Source organism: Mus pahari, chromosome 10, assembly GCF_900095145.1.
Source record: "Mus pahari chromosome 10, PAHARI_EIJ_v1.1, whole genome shotgun sequence".
NCBI classification, from domain to species: Eukaryota; Metazoa; Chordata; class Mammalia; order Rodentia; family Muridae; genus Mus; species Mus pahari.
The window spans coordinates 59,909,232-59,930,102 of NC_034599.1; the positions used below are offsets into that span (position 1 = coordinate 59,909,232).

At 44.5% G+C, this 20,871-nt stretch overlaps 1 protein-coding gene across 1 annotated transcript in view; it reads right to left on the reverse strand.

The window, feature by feature from the left end:
- Hacd3 (3-hydroxyacyl-CoA dehydratase 3) overlaps positions 1 to 20,871 on the reverse strand; it is a 34,678-nt gene that overhangs the window by 6,653 nt on the left and 7,154 nt on the right. Inside the window, exons 2-7 of the mRNA XM_021206818.2 lie at positions 16,047 to 16,089; positions 12,632 to 12,705; positions 11,659 to 11,823; positions 9,768 to 9,819; positions 7,089 to 7,199; positions 3,905 to 4,032 (exon numbers count right to left, since the gene is read on the reverse strand). Of these exons, the coding sequence (XP_021062477.1) occupies positions 3,905 to 4,032; positions 7,089 to 7,199; positions 9,768 to 9,819; positions 11,659 to 11,823; positions 12,632 to 12,705; positions 16,047 to 16,089 (573 nt within the window). The remainder of the gene's footprint in view (positions 1 to 3,904; positions 4,033 to 7,088; positions 7,200 to 9,767; positions 9,820 to 11,658; positions 11,824 to 12,631; positions 12,706 to 16,046; positions 16,090 to 20,871) is intronic.

A 20,871-nucleotide genomic window follows, 5' to 3' on the forward strand; every position in this document is an offset into this window, starting at 1 on the left:
AACTTATCTTGTAGAGCTGACACTGTGACTCACCAAAAGGGACCCTCCAATCTCCCATCCTTTGGCAACCACCACTCTACATTCTGTTTCTTGTTTCTGACTATTCTAAATGCATCATATAAGGAGATGATGCAGCATTTGTCTTTCAGGGGCTGATTCATTTCAATTAGCATGATGTACTCAGGACCAACGGTGTTGTAGCATGTATCAAAATTTCCCTTACTATGCCTGGTGGTGGTGGCGCACACCTTTAGTCCCAGCACTCAGGAGGCAGAGGCAAGTAGATCTCTGATTTCAAGACCAGCCTGATCTACAGAGTGAGTTCCAGGATAGCCAGAGCTACACAGCGAAACCCTGTCTCAAAACAAAACCAAACCCCCAACACACTCATGTTTACAGAGAGCTCGGCTACCTGGCAGGAAGTAAGAAAGTAACAGAAGCAGATCCAAAAAGGAGGGACGCAGAAATTAACGAAAATATAGTGATCAAATATTAACGTTTAATCACTGTAAAAGTAAGTTAGACACAGCTGAAGAGAAAAATCAGTGGGCATTTACACTACAGGAAGGAAGAGAAAGAGTAGAAAGCATAAGACCTAGCTTTCTGCAATCGTAAAACTCAGTATTATAAGGACATCCTCATATTTACTGGTAATTTCAGTTCCAATCAAAGTGTTTTTGGAATGTGCTAAGATTTTAAAGCTCTGCTTTAAAAACAACCTTAGCCCTATTTACAGTAAGAACAAGTGCAAGCCTCCTTGATGCCTTATGCTAGGCGAATGGAAACGAAGAGCACGGTAAGTCATGCAAGCTCACAACTGAAGAAATGTCTTTCTTTTTACCCCAAGGCAGGGTTTCTCTGTAGCTCTGGCCGTCCTAGAACTCACTCTATATGTAGTCCGTGCTGACCTCAAACTCACAGAGATCCAGCTGCCTCCATAGTCCAACCGCCTCATGACTGTGTTCTATTCTACAGGCGCTAACTCTAACAGCTACAATGCCCATGGCTCATCCTACAGTCTGCTGCTTCTGCTATTTCTTGCATAGATGTCTTGTTTCTTTGGTTTTATGATCTTTGATTGGAAGCCTCCCATTTTCTTTGGAAACCAATCTGTAAATTCTTTGAGACAAAGTTGTTTGTTTTGTTTTTTAGAATAATTTTATTTTTTAAACCCACTTTAGACTCCCCATGATATTAAAAAAAAATTGTTGATTTTCTGTATATGAGTACACTGTAGCTGTCTTCAGTCACACCAGAAGAGGGCATCAGATCCCATTACAGATGGTTGTAAGCCACCATGTGGTTGTTGCTGGGAATTGAACTCAGGACCTCTGAAAGAGCAGTCAGTGCTTTTAACTGCTGAATCCTCTCTCCAGCCCTTAAACCCACTTTAAAGATTGATTTATGTTCTATGTATACACAGTTCTGTCTACAGGTATGCCTGCATACCAGAAGAGATCTCATTATATAGATGGTTATGAGCTACTATATGGTTGCTGAGAATTGAACGCAGTACCTCTAGAAGTGCTTTTAACCTCTGAGCCATCTCTCCAACCCATTTCATTTTATTTTTAATAATGTATATGTAAATGTAGGTGCTTTTGGAGGCCAGAGGCACAGATCTCCTAAAACTGGAATCAGAGGTAGTTGGGAGTGACCAAACTCAGATCTTCAACAGGAGCAGCTTGTGCTCTTTTTTTTTTTCCCATGTCATTTTATTCCCTGGGGAATGCTTTTCTTTCTTTCTTTTTTTTAAGATTTATTTATTTATTTATTATATGTAACTACACTGTAGCTGTCTTCAGACACTCCAGAAGAGGGAGTCAGATCTTGTTACGGATGGTTATGAGCCACCATGTGGTTGCTGGGATTTGAACTCCGGACCTTTGGAAGAGCAGTCGGGTGCTCTTACCCACTGAGCCATCTCTCTGGCCCCCAAAGGTAATTTTAACAGAAGAGAGTTGTTGGCTTCTTATGGAGTCTGAGGGTAGCAGTGGTGGAGGATCTCTTTAAGGCCTGTGGCGTGAAGATTGTGCCAACAGCAAGGAGATGGGAGTTCTATCACAGAGCCTTCTGGCGGTCTCAGTCTTGTTTTGTTTTGTTTTGTTTTGTTTTGTTGAGACAGATGTCACCAGCTACTTTATGCTGGCTTTACACTTAAGACCCTCCCATCTTAACCTCCCAGCTCACAAACAGTCTATCTCCTTCCTCTTAAGACAGGTTCTTTCTGACAAGACTGGGGGCAGGTGCACAAGTGCATTGTCACAGCCACAGCAGCTCTCTGGAGTCCCTGCTCTACGAGGGAAGGCTGCCAGTTCTCTGCTTCACACCTCCCACACCTTGTGACAACGTACAACTGAGCTGTGGTTCTGCAGATGAGTGTTTAGCTAAGCTCTGCAGGCCCAAAGTCTTGAAATGCTCATCACTAAACTGGTCTTTCCTTCCTGAATCTACATTGGCAGCATGCATATTCATCCAGCCACCTAACCTGCCACATTTCCTCAAAAAAAAAAAAAAAAAAACAAAAACCTCTACAGTGTTTCTGCAAAACCAAGTAAACACATTTTAGACTCGTGATCCATTATTATTTTATACAGAAAATGCTCTCCACCAGACCACTTGAGTTATAAATCCCAGAGCAACAAGGTACCCCTCCCCTCTCCCTGGGCTTCATCTCCATTGCTTTCTTACTGTTTCTGCACAGAACCCAGGAACTGTCACTTGAGTTGCTCCTGTCCTCACTCTGCTTAGTAACCCCTCAATATATAAGTACTTCAGTTAACCTGAGGCAAATTTAGCCCCCACTTCCAAGTCAAAATAAGCCCTGTCCAGGCACATAACCTTGGCCAGCCCTGAAGCTTCATATCCGCCATGTCCTACACAAAAGGTACTCCTAGACAGATGGGGATTCTGAGCCTGTCCACCAAGTCCTACACAAAAGGTATTCCCTAGATAGATGGTGATTCTGGGCCTGTCCCTTACACTTGGACAAAAACAAAAAACAAAAAACAAACAAACAAACAAAACCCTGACTTCTTACTTACCATGGTTCTTCACTTACAGGATATTTACTGTATCACACACTACCCCTGTTACTTTTAAGCTAAGTGGACAGCCTCTTCCTAAAGGAAGAAAACCCATAAATAATAAAAGTCTGTTGCATTAACTAATACCTCTTACCATGCAGCTGACACGGTGAGAATGCACACTGAGAGTGGACAAATGCACACTGAGAATGGACAAGCACAGTGCACATAAAATCAGTACTGAGATGTGACCAGCACTACACCTGCCTGCCTGCCTGCCTGCCTGCCTCTGCGGTTGGGCAGTGTGCTCTTCACAGTATGTGACCTGATGAGAAGCAGGCCAAGGATAATAACTGACTAAGGTAGCATAGAGGTACTGGAGGGAACAAAAACCACTTCTAGTTGCTAAACTTTAGCAGCTAAAGCCACCTAATCAAACCAAGAGACAGGCTTCTCTGCTTTTACCTGAAAAATCAAAATTCCCTAGATAAGAAGCAGTTTATAATTTTATCATTTCACGAAAATGTGATAAACAACAAAGCAGGCCAGCAATGTGAAAGTATGCTTTGGGAAATACCAGTGCTTTAAAATGTTTCCTTCAAGGCCAGGCACGGTGGTGCACGGCTTTAGTCCCAGCACTATAAGGAGGACTCTGTTTGAGGACAGACTGATCTACACAGCAAAGTTTACGACATCCAGGACTAGAAAGACCCTAACTCATTAAAATAAAAAATAATAATAATAACACCTCCCTACATGCTGAAATAAAATAGTGTTAGCCTATGCAAATAAGTATTTTAATAACTGGAACATGGCCCATCCACCAGATACATACTAAAATCTTTCATTCCTTGTTTCCACTCACAGCTCTTCCATACCTGGATGAGAGCAGGCAGCACTGGGGAACTTGTGACCCCAATCGCAGCATTGAGGGTTTCCACTAGTGCCAGCATCTGGCAGAAATACATCATGTCAGCCACAGTGTGGAACGTGTCATAGAAGGACTCTAGGGCACAAGCACACATGATGGTCAGTCCACGTGATCTAGCAGAGGCAGCTTCTCCACCGAGAACACACCTCACAGGAAAAGAACTTGAGAAAGAAAACAGACAGGGAGTCAGGTTCACATGTCTACCCTAAGCCAGGACAGGCTTCAGAATGAACTCCAGACAAAAACCCTATGTCACTGTCTCCTGGTTAAAAAAATTAAAAAAAGCGACCCCTAGCTTTCATTGTTACTATCTGTTGAAAGTACAATCTGTGTACAAGACAAATGGTAGCTCTCTTCAGACCAATTACCTCTTCTAATTTAAAGCTAAACCTATCATCTACAGCATATGAGCAATCAAAAATTCAATAACATAGAGATAAAAGTATTCAATAAAACGAGATTGCAGGAAGGCTGTAGAAATGGCTCAGCAGTGAGATGCACACATTTCTCTGAAAGAGAACCTGAGTTTGGTGCCCAGCACCCATACATGTCAGGCAGCTGACAAACACTTATAACTCCAACTCCTGCAGATCCAGCTCCCTCTCTGGTCTCCAAGGGCACCTAGCATTCATTTGCACATACACATAAATGCACACACACTTTTAAAACTTAAATCTTGGAGCTGGAGAGATGACTCAGTGGTTAAGAGCACCCTCTGCTCTTCCAAAGGTCCTGAGTTCAATTCCCAGCAACCACATGGTGGCTCACAACCATCTATAATGAGATCTGATGCACTCTTCTGGTGTGTCTGAAGACAGTTACAGTGTATTCATATACATAAAATAAATAATTCTTAAAAAAAAAAACTTAAATCTTTTTAAAAGTTCATCATTACTACTGCTACTGCTACTATTTTTTACTGTGTCTGGTGGTTTAGCCTGCATGTATGTCTATGCACCACTTGTATGCTTGCTGCCATGGGAGACCAGAGGATGCATCTGGTCACCTGGACTTACAGACATTTGTACCGTGTGGCTGCTGGGAATCAAACCCAAGTCCTCTGAAGAGCAGTCAGTATTCTTAACACTGAGTCTCCAGCCCCTAATAATAAAATCCTTAAAATTAGATTTCAAAATCCTTAACAGTGTTCATACCTTTAGGACTAATAATTCTTAGAATTCTGAGAATCTATCCTAACTAAAAAGAGATAACAATTTTTCAAGGCCTTATTAATAATACAAGGTTGTCCTCTGAAACATTTCTAAGTACATTACTGTACAAATGGTCTAAACGTCTAAGAGCACACTGTTTCCGTAGATTATCTGATAAAAATTCAAAATGGGCACATGAGGCTCACACACGGCAGGAACTGTGAGGCTCACTCACGCACGAGAAGCGCATCCTGAGAGGCCTCCATCAGTCATTCTGTGTCTTCACCAGCCCTGTCTGCACCTGCTGTTTCTGCTTTCTTCCTTGCAGTACTCCCCAAGCAGGCACCACTGACATTCTAGGCTGGACCATCCTCCATCCTACACTCTGGAGAAAGTGGGGGATTCCTAGTCCCTGCCCACTGAATACAAGAAGTACCTAAGAATCACCGAGACAGCGACACACATCTCTAAATGCTCCCAACGAAACCAAAATCCAACTCTAACAACAAAAAAGAAAACAAGGGCTGGAGAGGTGGCTCAGCGGTTAAGAGCACTGACTGCTCTTCCAGAGGTCCTGAGTTTAATTCCCAGCAACCACATGGTGGCTCACAACCATCTGTAATTCGATCCAATGCCCTCTTCTGCTGTGTCTGAAAACAGCAATGGTATACTCACATACATGAAATAAATAAATCTTAAAAAAAACCAAAAAGAAAACAAAGAAAAAAGAAAGCCACTGGCAGCTACAATCATAATCCATGTATTTGTAATCTAAATCCTCAGTTTAACAGGGTCCATAGAAAAAATAAATTATAGTTGAAAACTGATCACCAATTAGCCACCAGGCCTGTTTCACTTGGTAGCTTTTGGACTAGATCACTTTATAGCCTTAATGTCTTAAACTGCTTAATGCATTTAGCATGCATGTGTGCGTGTGTGGCTGCACACACACCATGGTATGCATGTGGTTGTCAGAGGACAATTTGGGGCATTGGTTTCTCTCCTACAACCATGTGGGTGGTGGAGCTAGTTTTGGGGCTTGGCAGCAGGCACCCTTACCCTCTGAGCCATCTGGCCATCCCTACAGCCAGCAGTCTGAAGAAAAAACACTCAGCAGCCACCTACCATCTTAGGTTGAACAAGACGAGCCTTTATTTATCTGAAGGCCCCTGTTTTCCTTCCAGGGGGATAAAGCCATAGAAATCACAGAGAGTAACTGCACCTGAGACTTCTCCCTTCTCTCATGTGATCACGTGGAGGCTGCTGGTCACAGGTTGGCTATAAGCCCTCAGGCATGTGGTCCTAGCTGCCATTGTGCTACCCAACCAATGTCAAGGGTATAAAAACAAGTCATGAGCTCTCCCCTTTCAACAGACCCCCCAGCTAAACGGCTCCACAGCCTCAAACTGCAGGTAGAAAATGCAGAGTCAGATAATAGGATGCTCTACAAGAGATCATGTCTCTTTTCAAACAGTTTACATTTTCTATTATAATTTTATTTTCCCCATACCTATTTTACAAAAGAAACAGAACTGTTAATTGACCTACATTCAGACTACTGGAAAACTATATTCTCTCTAATCTTTTTGAGAGTGCTCATTTGCAAGCTGCTATGATCAAACAAAGAAAAACAAGTTAGACATTAATTATAGCCTCATAAGCCTTGTTTATGCTACTGTTAACTCTTTCTCTATGCTCCACAACACTACACTAGTGAATATTCCACAGAAATTTCTCACTGATGAAGACACATGAGAAGTTTGTAACTTAATGCCACATGTCACATCTGCAGAAACTTCACCTATAGTTCTTGTTTCCTTAAAACACATCCGCAGAAGTGAAACCTCTAGGCCTGCTCCGGTCAGCATGTTCCTCCAGGAACTGGCATAGGAAAGGCAGGAAGGGCAGGAGGAACAGGTGCCCTCACAGCCACGGCAGAGAGAGCCACCTCAGCCGAGGCAGATGAAATGTCATACTTACCTTTTCCTAAAATAGAGAACCGCACTGTGAGGTTGACAAAGATCCAGGAGAACCCCAGGAGCTGCACAAGGTTGTACATGAACAGGTACCCTTTCTTCAAGTTTGTAAGAGCTGCAAAGCAAAGCAGGGCCGTGAGCTCCTCAACACAACTCCGGAGGGAAGCCCTGGTGCCCCGGGTGCTCACCAGCTTCCTTTCATAGCCCTGATTAGCCCAGGAGAAGAACTCCACCCCTAGAAACGGATAGAGGGAAATAGGTTTCCCTTCAGCTTTTGTTCTAGTTAACGTAATTCCTCTTCTCTGGGGTTTGGAGGGTTGAGGGGATTTTTTTGGTTTGGTTTTGTTTTTTGCTTCTTTAAGATCATGCAGGTCAAACTAGCTCACATAATAGGAAGAAAAAATGTAAAAAACAAAAGCAATTCTAGCATGTGGTCATATAGACATGTAGGCAGTCCTGTCTGAACAGTGTACGAGACAAGGTAGAATGGGGACACAAAGACAGCAAGAGCACCGCCTCTGAGGAGCTGATGACAGGCTGGAAAGCCACAGCAGAAGCCAGAGGGAGACATGAGCCTGGGAAACAAGCAGTCTACGTGGGTAGACGGGATCTGAGCTGTGCCTCTAGGCTGGATCAGGATGAGGACGCAGCCAGAGGCTCCACAGAACGGGCTTGGCCTTACAGGCCCCTCCCTCACAAGAGAGGGGAAAAGAAAGGACAAAAAGAACAGTCTCTGGCAGAGATTCCAGGCCAACTGTGTCACCAGCACTCTCATCAACACTTGACTGATGCCCAGACCACAACAGTATGGTCAAACAAAAACCAGCCCATCTCATAGGGCCAAAAGACACCACAGGTAACACACTTAATCAAACATCTTCATAATGCAAAATGCACACTTCCTTCCCCAGCATGAAGAACCCTATCAGGAAACCATGAATTCAAAAAAAAAAAAAAAAAAATCCATGTTTTAAGGTTTTTGTTTTTTGTTTTTTTTTTACTTTATCACGTTTAAAACACTAAAAAGTTAATGTAAATATCAAAGGTAGAAACACAACTTTATTACTGGGCCAGTCATGTTGGTGCCCAGCACCCTGGAGGTAGAAGCAGGAGGATATCTGTGAGTTTGAGGCCAGCCTGGTCTATGTAGTAAGTTCCAGGCCAGCCAGACCTTGTCGCAAAAGTTAACACACAGCAAACGATAATCATCATCATCATCATCACTACTGTTGTGAGGAGGCAGGCTCATGTGCTGTGGCTCAGTGTGGAGGTCACGTCTGTGATGTCAGTCCTGCGATGTCAGTGCTCTCCTTTCACTTGTGTGTGGCTTCTACAGACTCACATAAAGTTCGTGCAGGCAACTGTCTTCATTGAGGTGGCTCCCTGCTTTGGTCTTTGCCTCCACTAATCCTCTTTAGAGGCTAAGTTTTTATCTTTTAAGATGATTTTTCTAAATCTGTCATCACTCAAGCTTTTTATAAACTCACTTAAAACACAACACACACACACTCAGAATCTTAAATGTGTAAAACACAAGATCTATGTCAATTAAAGTGGAGCTTTACCCATCCAAAGCATTTCTGGGAACCCTTGAGGCACCAGAGAACATGATTTGGAAACCACTTCTCTAAAGCTATCTCCATCCTTACTTCAGGCATGTCAATGCTGCCCTGCAAAGATCTGATTCAGCACACTCCTCACTCATCCTTCTGCAGTCCACATGTGAATTTCCCAAGACCTGCACGAGCCTGCCGCTGTAGTGTCAGTTTTTGAGGTGCCCACACTTAACTCATCCGGCTCCACACCTAGAGTTACTCTAGTGCTTCCCAGGCCGTGTGTGTAACAGGCAGCTGCTGGACTTAGGCACCATCACCACGAACGTTCTATAGTCACTTACAGACCTTCTTTCTATTAAACATTTGGTAGATAAAATGAATTTTTTTCTAAAATTCTGAAGAGCTGGGTGGGGTGGCACACACCTTTAATCCCAGCACACAGGAGGCAGAGGCAGGCCAATTTCTGCATGTTCTAAGCCAGCCTGGTAGACATATTGAATTCCAGGCCAGCCAAGAGAACTTGTCTTAAAATAAAATAAAATAAAATAAAATAAAGTAAAAATGAAAACCCTGAATAGGGGTTAAAGAGCCAGCTCAGCGGTCAAGACCACTTGATACTCTTGTAAAGGCCCCTGGTTTGGTTCCCAGCACCCGCATGGCGGCTAGCAACTGGTAGCAACTTGTTTCAGGAACTACAACACTGTCTTCTGGTCTCCTGGACTCCACAGGCACACGGTACAGACATACATGCAGACACTTTCCACCTTGAGAACTGATACCCAAAGGCATCCTTGCCACAGCCCTACAGACATCAAGTGGGAGAAGATGCCAGGCTAACGAAGTGTGGCCTTAGTCCACGCCCATTTCCACTGCCTACACCAGGTGAGTGCTGTCTGCCCTTAGTCTGTCCATAAGACCCAGGTTCTCTTCTGCTGCATTAGCCCAGGTTACTTAGACGAGAATAATCCCAAACAGAAAGAAAAGGCAAGGCTTAGTGTGGTGTTCATTGCTTAAAACTAAACATAAACGCACCCAAGCTTGCATCAGGGTGAAAGCCGCCACTCTCCCCCAACACCGCTTCTACCCAGCCCACCACCGGCTGACTCAGAACCACCTTAGCCACTTACTTTCAGGGGAGCCTTCCCTTTCTAGTCTGAGTTTATTCAGACGTTCTTCCTCCTAGAATTTAGACAGAGAAGTTTCAAGAATACAAGTTAGAACCCGCAGGTGCCGGGGGCGTGACCTGAGCCCTCAGGCTGTTTCTTCCCACCACGCTCAGCAGCGCTCTACGGAGACTGTTGCAGATCACTGCCTGAGCACTGAGTGCAGTACCCCATCCAGTGACTAATCAGCTAGCTGGGCAGTCTTGTACTCTTACAACTCGTTATAGCACCAAACACAGTAGTAGCTTAGGGTAAGAAGTGCCATTCCAGAAACTACATTCCTAGTATAAGCTCTGGGGTTTGGTTTTTGTTTTTTTTTTTTTCAGAAGCTAAAATCATAGCCAATGTCAGTGTAAATGTATGGTTAATATACAGACAGACACATAAAAGTATATTTCTCAGTATCTGAGTATGCACACCTGTATTTCCTCACTGTCAGCTGATCTGGGTGCTAATATCACTCTCCAAATATAAAGACAGCTTGGGCTGGAGAGATGGCTCAGTGGTTAAGAGCAATGGCTAGGCTTGATTCTTAGCGCCCACATCTGATGATGCCCTCTTCTGGCCTCTGTGGGCACAGACCGACATGCAGACAAAATACCAATACACATAAATTTTTTTTAAAAAGAAAAAAAGATAACTTGTGGAAAACCTTTTGGGGTACCATTTGGCAGGAGTCTGACATTGGCTAAGGACAAAGATGTGGGCTTCAGACAGGAGTCTGACATCGGCCTAGGACAAGGAAGTAAGCTCAGGCAGGAATCTGACATTAGGGCCAGATAAGGAATCAGCAAGAATCTGACTTTAGGCTGTGATAGAGAAGTAAGGTAAGGCAAGAATCTTAGTCTTAGGGTGGAACAGAAGAACTAGGCTTCAGGCAAGATTTGGGGCTTGGACGAGTAAGTCGGCTCCAGTATTTGGGTCATTATGACAAGCCCTTTTAAACAACTGTCATGGAAGCACAGCACATATAATTCCATGCTGCTTTGTTAGTTCCTTATTGTGCTGCTTGCCCAAAATACTTGCATGTAATTAAAATGGTATAAAAAGTGGATTGGAAAATAAAAATTCGCCTTCAGTCTCAGAATGGACTGGGGTCACGCTACAGTGTTGTCCGTCTAACTGTCTTTTTCTTTTTAATCGTCACTCCTGCACTGGAGAACCCGTTGACTGACTGAGTGGGCTTGGTCAATAACTCCTTAAAGAAATGGTTCTTCTAGACCTGAAGCAGAGTGTATGCAAGCTACACCTGATTATAGAGCGCCAGAAAGTAAGGAAGAGTAAAAAGAAAAGAAAAAAATATATATCCTACAATGGTGAAGGCTTCTGGAAGATGCACTAGGCCAAGTGAAAGAGCCTCTAATGGGATGATGTGATCCACAAGAACAGTGTCAGAGTAAAATCCTACGCATAAAATTATGGAAATTACTGAATAAGGAAATGGGAGAGAGCAGGTGAACTTCTCATGCAGAAAATTTCCAAACAAATGATATGGAAACAGAACTCCCTGCTCTGAAAGCGTGGCCTGGGCAGACTTCCTTCCAGAGAGCACAGTGGGATGGGGAGAGGACCCATAAACACGGTCTCGGCCAGCAGGCCAAGCTTTGTGTCAACACTGCTGTGGCTTTTGACTGTGTCTCTGGCATGTGATAAGCACGGTCCTTTACCTTCCCCGAGACCCTGTCACCTTGGCCTGGCCCTGAGGTAACAGCATATGAACCCCAAGTGAAGCAGCCCACATTTCCATGAGGACTTCACAACCACGCTGCAAGCCTCCTAGTCGGTGTGTAATGTGTCCCACTCTATCAAACCCTCACGAGTTCATCTACAGTAATGAGACAGCCTGCTCGCTCACCTTGGCTCTCAGCTCCATTTCTGCATCAGATTCATCCAGCCAGCGATCAAAGTCAGGGGCCAAAAACAGTGGGCGCTTCTCCTGCTTGGTGAGCCTTTCCCACCAATGACTCCCCTTCTTCTGGACTGTGATGTTCACCTGCCTCTGGGTCAGCCTGTACGCCGGCTGGGAGAGAAAGCGAGAGTTAGAACTCCTTTCCTGTACTGACTGCACTGTGCTGGTGTGGCTTCACAGTGCAGCTGCATGGGTGCTGCCTCCTCTTCCATCCCTGCTTCTACAAGCCATGATAAGTGGAGAACACTGTCGTACGAGGGCTACTGGAAAGAGCAGCAGTGTCTTTTTCTGGCTTCTTACTCTGCCTCCATGGGCATGCCATGTTCTTAGCACCCACATCAGGGCTATTTGAGCCACCACAAAACGAGCTCCTGCACAAAAAGATTCACAGACTCAAGACACCAGGCCAGAAGTATGAACCACACCATTAGCTTCATGAGGTCAAAAGAAGGAAACTGCTCCTGTGCTCCCAGCATTTTTTTAAATCCGTTTAATCCTCCATCCTTTCTGCCTCCTGTGATCCTTACTTGGCACAGTGACTGAGCCTCATGAAAACCTTACAGTGAAGGCTTCAGCAGCTATCACCTGACTCGCCCCTGTCATCACTAAAATAGGAGAATACTGGAACTGGAAGAAAGCTAGAGGTTTCATCTGAGCCCTTATCTAACACATAAGGGAAAAACTGAAGTTCATATCACAATTAATGGCCAAGCCCAGATGCAGCTCTGGTACGCTGGCTCTCCAGCATGCCCACTCCTTGGCAGGCACACACAACAGCATCTGTCCACACACAGCAGCATCTGTTCCAAATGCAGCAGTCCCACTCCCCTTTGTTCATCTTCAGAGTCTGTCCTTATGTCACCTAACTACTAGTACACACTTCTTACAGTGGACAGGTTACAGAAAGCAGAGAGCTTACCTCTGGCTTCACAAGGTCTAAGAACTCCAGGTGAAATTCGTAGATGTTGTCTCCTTTGGCACCGTGTCCCTGAGCTACAAACAAAAGAATGTCAGTTTTGTGAATTTAAGCACAGCAAGGCCACCCCAAACCCAGCTTGCTACAGTGCTTTGAAAAGGAAGGCAAAAGCTAACAGTTCCCATCAAAAGTGTGGGAGCATGGGAACATGAGGGCGGAGCTACTCAACAGCTGGATAAGCCAAACTATGGGCAAACTTGAACTCCATATGATTACTGATGGTTTCTTTTGGACTGTTTATGATAATTTAATACACCCTGCATAACACTCAGTACAATAACAGTAAAAAGAAGGTGAAGGAAGAGGAGGAGGAGGAGGAGGAGGAGGAAGAAGAAGAAAAGGAAGAGGAAAAGGAAGAAGAGGAAGGGAGGAAGAAGGAAGAGAAGAAGAGGAAGAAGAGAAAGGCCCAAAGTGGGGGGCACATATGTAAAGTTTAACTTTCTCATTTACTTTGATTGTAAATCCTGAGTAGAAAAATATCAAATGTTCCTGACTGGGTTAAGACAGGCTGCAGGATTGGGATGTGCAGCAGTCCTTATCTGCCAGCATGGACCAGGCCCTGGGTTCAAATCCCAAGACAAAGACAGAGAAGGGGAAGAGAGGGAGAGGGAGGGGGAAAGGGAGAAAGGGAAAAAGGGAGAAGAGGAAAGAGGGGGAAAAGGAGAGAGGGGGGGAGAGGGAGAGGGAACATGCACAAGAGCATGCACAAACTGTACTGGCTGGTTTTATGTTTCAACTTGAAACAGCTGGAGTTATCACAGAGAAAGGAGCCTCCCTTGAGGATATGCCTCCATGAGATCCAGCTGTAAGGCATTTTCTCAATTAGTGATCAAGGGGGAGGACCCACTGTGGATGGTGCCATCCCTGGGCTGGTAGTCCTGGGTTCTATAAGAGAGCAGGCTGAGCAAGCCAGGGGAAGCAAGCCAGTAAAGAACATCCCTCCATGGCCTCTGCATCAGCTCCTGCTTCCTGACCTGCTTGATTTGAGTTCCAGTCCTGACTTCCTTTGATGATGAAGAACAATGTGGAAATGTAAGCTGAATAAACCCTTTCCTCCCCAACCTGCTTCTTGGTCATGATGTTTTGGCAGGAATAGAAACCCTGACTAAGACACCAACTAACTCAAAGCTGGCTCTAATCCAAAGCCTTCTAGTCAGGGACAGAATGAAAGTAGAAGCCAACCTGACCTTTAGAAGTCCCAAATGCAACAGGGCAGAAGATGGGCTGAGCTAAGGAACAGTTCCTGAGGTAGCCACTCCATCCCTGAGCCATGACATGGCTCTTTTCCCAAATCAAGCAATCTCTTGGTCCAAGCGCCAATGACCACTAGACCCAGAGACTACCACAGGCTAGACCCAGAGACTACCACAGGACACTCCCCCCTCTAATCTCTGCTGTCTTCTCTTGGTTCCTTCTGGATTTCCCCTCCCTCCTCTGGCCATGTAGTACAACCTGCCAAATATTTGCTAAGATCATACATTTCCTAAAAGTAGAACAGCTCACAGGCTGAATCCTTAAGCCTATGATACTACCACCACAACTCTATCTTTTAAAAATGCATCAAAGCCAGACTATGACTTCACAAAAGTAAAGCAAGGTGGATGGAGCTGCAGGTGAAACAGAATTCCACTTTCCAATAACCCAGGGAGCTAGGGTTGGCTCACATGTGCAATCGCATCTCGTAAGAAGTAAAGACAATAGGGTCAGATGTTGAAGACCATCCTCAGCTACATGGCAAGTTTGAAGCCAGCCTGGACTACTTGAGATGCTAGTAAAAAAAAAAAAAAAAAAAAAAAGACAAAAACTCTAGAAAATTAGAATGGCAAGAAAGGAAGGAGACCGGGCATTGGTTGCCTGTGAACACAGGCCCAGTTCCCTGAGCAAAACAGGAAGCCAACTGAGGAGCTACAGAGAAAACATGGGCCAGACTGGAGTCAGAGACCATCAGAGCAGCAAAGTCTCAGAAGCTTTTCATCTGGGCGTGATGGATACAGGCCTGTAACCCAGCCCTCACAAGGCTGGGACAGGGTGTGGAGCACAAGGCTATCCTGAACTCCATAGCAAGACCATGTCTCAAACATCCTTTTTAAAAAGGAAAGACATGTTGCACTAGGTTGAGGATACAGCTCAGTGGCGGGCACGTATTCAGTGTTTGAGAGGCCCTGGGGATGATACCCACTCACCCACACCACCTTCCTCAGCACACATGTAATAAGTTGTCCATCTTTGTCTCCATTATAGTTGTTGGTTTGTTTTTTTAAGAAATGGAAGGTTTAAATGCTTATTTTGTGTGTGTGTGTGTTTGCCTGCATGTATGTCTGTACTATGCCAGTGGTTCTATTTCAGCTTCAAATACAGATGCAAATAGCCACTGATATGTGAAAATATTTGATTATAAGAGAGCCATCCACATGCTCCAAATACTCTGATTTAAAAAAAAAAAAAAAAAAAAAAAAAATTACAGATGGAGAAACAGCTCAGCAGTTATAAATAGCTCTTGCTTCTCTTACATAGGACCAGAGTTCAGTTTCAGGCACCCACACGTCTGTTCATAACTGTATGAACTCCAGTTCCAGAAACATTTGTCTGACCTTTGTTGTCATACATACACATTCATACATACCATACATATATACACACATATATGTATATATATAGTTTTAAATATATATATATATATATATGTGTGTATATATATNTNNANACACACACACACANATATATATATATATTTGCAAAGTATGGTGGCACATGCTCTTATTCTCAGTACTCAGGAGGCAAAAGCAGGGCAGATCTCTATGAGTTTAAAGCCATCCTGGCCCACATAGGGAATTCTGGCCACCCAAGGTATATATACTAAGAGCCTATTTCAAAAACAAACTAAATAGTAAAGATAGATAGGTAGGTAGACAGACAGACAGAAAAATTATTTTTAATTTTTTTTTAAAAGACAAACTGCCATCATGGGGGCTGGAGAGATGGCTCAGCAGGTAGAGCACTGACTGCTCTTCCGAAGGTCCTGAGTTCAAATCCCAGCAACCGCATAGTGGCTCACAACCATCTGTAGTGAGATCTGATGCCCTCTTCTGGTGTGTCTGAATCAGCTACAGTGTACTTATGTATAATAATAAATAAACCTTAGGGCCAGAGCAAGCAGAGTTGACCAGAGTGAGCAGGGCTGACTGGAGCGAGCAGGGGTCCTCAAAATTCAATTCCCAACAACCACATGAAGGCTCACAACAATCAGTATAGCTACAATGTACTCACATACATAAAATAAATAACTCCTTTAAAAAAAAATTGCCATCATGCCTTGTGATGTATGCAGAGGTCTTGGAGCATCTGCCCAGATACTAACCTTTGAAATGCAGCACATTGTCTGTGATGCTGATAGCAGGGTTCTGTGAAAAGAGACCAGGGACACAAAAGACATTTCAGTATGAAGAAATTACAGTAAAGCAGAATTTCTTCCCCTCCTCCTCCTGGAGACTGACCTACCCTGTGCCTCCCCGCTAAGAGTGAGGGGTCTGTTCACATCCCTACAGGCTTCTGTGTCTACAGTACCTCCCTGACTGCTGCCTCCTCCAAAGACTCTAACTCTGCAGAACAATGAGGCTATGAATCAGCCCATTACAATGATGGCTAGGCAGGCAAGGAGCTATATGAGGTGAATGAGGGAACAGACAGATCTCGCAGGCTGCATCCCTGTGCACCCAGTGGAACAGATGACTCACTTCCTGTGAGAAGGTAGCACGGACACAGACGGAGCGCAACGACTGGCAGTTAGGGTTATTCAAGTTGAGGAGAGAACAAGCAGCATGGGGACGGATGGCTGAGAACACCAGGGGAGAGCCTCACACCAAAATGAAGACAAGTGTTACAACAGGGCTGGGCTCACAACAGTCAGCAAGTCATTTTGTATTCTAGTAGCCTCCAGCTCCTGATTCCCTCAACTTCTAACTGAAAAGGATTTCTCATTTTCCAGATTTCTCATTTATCCCCAGAAAGGGCTTTAATGCACACTTCAGCAGCCTAAAGTAAAACTAAACACTTTTTCACTGGATAAAGAAGCCCGCCTCCTACCAACAATTCAAGGTGTCTCTGCAAGAGGTGGTGTGGTCTCTGCGTCATCTCCTTTTCTGCTTGACTCTCAGCTCTCTGTGCGCTTTCACTCACCAAGGGCACCAAGGCAGAGAGAAGCCTGGAGAGCCGTGTACTAGGTCCGTGGGCGCCCACATGCTCTATGCACAGCCGAGAGCAGCCAGAAGGGGGCGGCTGAAGCTTAGGGAATATCAAGTTTCCGTGGACAGCCTCCTGAGTGGAAGTAAAGGCTCCACACAGAGGAGCCAGACTCCTCCGAACAGTCTCTGAGACAGGAGGACAGACAGAACTAAACCTCATCCAAAAAAAGACGACTACAGAAGTTATGCACCAGGGCACCAAGATACAGCTTTCCAGGTGCATTCCAGTGCCTGGCCACTCTCCCAGACGCCCAAATACACAGTACTCAAGAACTCTAAAAATTAGAAGGTGCAGATCCAGTGATGGAGAGTAAGATTGAAGCTTAAACCACAGTATCTGCTCAAGCACATGGACCCCAGTGCTGAGAACACATAGAAAACCGCGCCTTGACTCACTGGATTTCTGCAAGAGCAGCAACATCTACCCTAACTTCAGACCGACCCCCAAGAACTCACTTGTAGGAGCTGTACTGGGAACTAGGCCCTCCCTCATCTTCTGTTACTATATTTTCAAAACAGATAAAGAGAAAAAGAAAAGATTTATCCCAGAAGGAAATTTTCCTCCATAAAATATGGCAAGGGTGACCACTGAAAAGGCAGAGAGCCACATTTCTGGGGTGTGAGGGGTTTTCAGTAAGAGAAAGACATTTTGTTGTTGTTGTTTTATTTCATTTTTCACCATATTAGAAACCAAACTTAGAGCCCTGTGCATGCTAGGAGAGTGCTCTCTACTACTGAGCTATATTCCCCAGCCCAAGAAACAGTTTCTATGTGAATATGATGCATATCATAGGACGGTATACAGATCTGGGATGCCTTAGAGCTAAATTTTCTACTTAGGTCTTTCCTTGTGTTCCACATACCCTATTTCCTTTGCATGGGAAACCAAGAGGCTTGCTTGGGTGGCCTGATTTTTCTCTCCTCAGACAGGTATGTCCAAACAAGGCTGACATACCCGGTCATACTACAAGCTAGTTGGCTGAACATGTTTGTGAGCCAGAGATTTCAAGTCCTAACTCAGCCATAAGAGGGCAGATCCTGCCCTGCTGAACACTCTGCATTGTTAGGTTTAGCCTCCCCAAAGGTGGTGGTCATGGAAGGAGATCTTTCCGTTTTAAAAAAGGCTTATGCAGGGCGGAAAAAATGGCCCATTGGTTAAAAGTGCTAGCTGCTCTTCCAAAGGACCCTGGGTTAGTCCCCAGCACCCATATGGTGACTTACTATAACTCCGGTTCCAAGGAATATGAGATGCCCTTTTCTGGCCTCCTCAAGAGCCAGGCATGCATGTGGTACACAGACCAAAAACCATATATACATAAAACAATTAAAATAGCTAGGCATGATGGTATACGCCTTTAATCCCAGCACTCAGGAGGCAGAAACAGGCAGATCTCTGAGAGTTTAAGGCGGGCCTGATCTATAGAGCTAGCTTCAAGACAGCCAAGGCAGACAGAGAAATCCTGTCTCAAAAAAACCAGAATCAACAACAATAATAAAGGCTTATGCCAAACAAATTCAAAATTAAAAGGAAAAAAAAGGAGCCCCTGTGGTGGTAATAATTTTAGAGCATGTAACTTACATATAGGACAGGCTGTGTTACTAGATGCATGTGACTTTAATATTGTTTCTAGTACCCTGACACCTGTATCAAAATGAGCTGATACATTTGCCTAAAGGTTTTTAAATGATACCAACACAGCTACACTATGGAATAAGAGCTGGAGCAGAGTTTGTCTGTCTGTCTGTCTGTTATTGAAATAGGGTTTGTCTATGTAGCCCTGGCTGACCAGGAGGACCAGGTTAGTCTCAAACTCAGAGATCCACCTTCCTGTTGCTCCCAAGTGTTGGGGTTAGCCATGCACCACTATGCTTATGCCTACCAAGGACTGAAGGATCCTACGAGCTGTGGCTACTTGGACATAAAGTCATGGCTTAAGGTTTGCCCGATGCCCTCACTGTAAGGCAACGGTTAGGGAGAAAGGTGAGTTAGCATCTAGTTACCTTGACCTAAGTGCAGGGAAAGATTACCAGTGACATGTCACACCTTTGATAGATCTTGAGTTTGAACTAAAGGACAGATTATAAGGAAGAAATTACAGGACATGCCTCTGGGAGATTTTGAACTCTGATCTTAATTTCTAATATCGTACACCCTGCTGGGCTGCCAGCACCAAAATCCACGATCACTTAGCTGAACAAACGTTCTCAGGGCAAAAGCCTTTTCTGACTTCCCAACCTTCCTCTCCCTCCCTCTCCCTCTATCACCTCTGTCCCTCTGTCCCTGTCCCTCTCTCCCTCTCCCTTTTCCCTCTATCCCCCATGTGTGTGGGACCCTGTTCTAGGGTGACCTAGAACTCACTGTGTAGACCAGGCTAGCCCTGAGGGCTTTCTGGTATTCTTATTTGATGCTTTTGTTTTTAACAGAAAGGCTGATTAACACAAGCCAGCCTTTTTACTAAAAAAGGAATAAACCTTTGCTCACAAAAAGCACATAACTAGAAAAAGGAGCAAAAGACAGCCTTGAAGTCAGCTAACCCTGGACTCCTATCTTGATCATCTTCATTTGCCTCTCTTTCACCTTCAAATCCACAACCCTTCGATCACTGTAATTTTTAAAATAGTGAGACTATCCATGGCTCTGTGTAGTACTTACAGTAAACACCTGAGTTTCATCCTCAGGACCCACATGGTAGAAGGAGAGAACCAACCCTTGGGTTGTCTCCTGACCTCTAAACATGTGCCCTGGACATACACATACACAATACACGCATGCACAATCACACACACTAAATAATGTGGGAAGAAAAGTTAAACAAACAAAACCACATTTTAGAACCATTCTGAGCATTAAGTTGGAAGAACATTAGTCAGCTCTCGACCTCACTGCTCTCTTCCTCCTCCTAAAACATCTAAGTGTCTCTGTCTGCAGGGCATCAGCTTTTACTTTATATTCAAAATCATAGCCAACATTAATGCTCTTCCTCCCCCTTACCTCCAATAACTTAATCAATAGCTTCTCCCCGCACCCATCTTTGTCCAGCACTCTCAACAGTGTGCTGTTATGATTGTTTGTTAGCTTCTCTGGTCCTCTGGACTTACACTGCTTGATAGCAGGGAGCAGTTATGTTTGGCTCTATGTCCCCAAAGCCTCAGTAATTATTCAAGGGAGTGAAATTAAAGCAACTCACCCATTTCCATAGCCTCTGACATAAGCGCAGTTTGTGAACTTTCTACCTAGCAGGCCTTTACACAGAGGGCTTCCTTCTCGTTCACATGCTCTGCCTCTGTGTGATGAGAACCTGTGTACAGATGCTAACACAGCAGGCTGAACCGCAACCTGTGAGAGGCCCTGATTCCAAGATGAGCCTCTGGCTGATACCCGGAAACCCACCTGGCTTCCCTGACCTGTGCCTGCCATATGGTTTATTATAAAGAAAGAAAAAAAATATGGTTGGAAAGTATTTTCTTCTCTCTCTCTCTCTCTCTCTCTCTCTCTCTCTCTCTCCTTTTCTTCTTCTCTTTTCTTTCTTTCTTTTCTTTTTTTTTTTTTTCTTTTCCTTTTTTTGGTTTTTCGAGACAGGGTTTCTCTGTATAGCCCTGGCTGTCCTGGAACTCACTTTGTAGACCAGGTTGGCCTTGAACTCAGAAATCCGCCTGCCTCTGCCTCCCAAGTACTGGGATTAAAGGCGTGCACCACCACTGAATGGAGGAGAGTATTTTCTTAATTAGTGATCGGTGGGAGAGGGCCCATTGTGGGTGATATCCCTGGGCTGGTGGTCCTGGGTTCTAGAATAAAGCAAGCTGAGCAAGCCAAACTGAGCAATCTAGTGTGAGCAAGCCAAGCTGAGCAATCCAGTGTGCAGCACCCCTCCATCACCACTGCAATTCAGTGTGCAGCACCCCTCCATCACCTCTGCAATCCAGTGTGCAGCACCCCTCCAT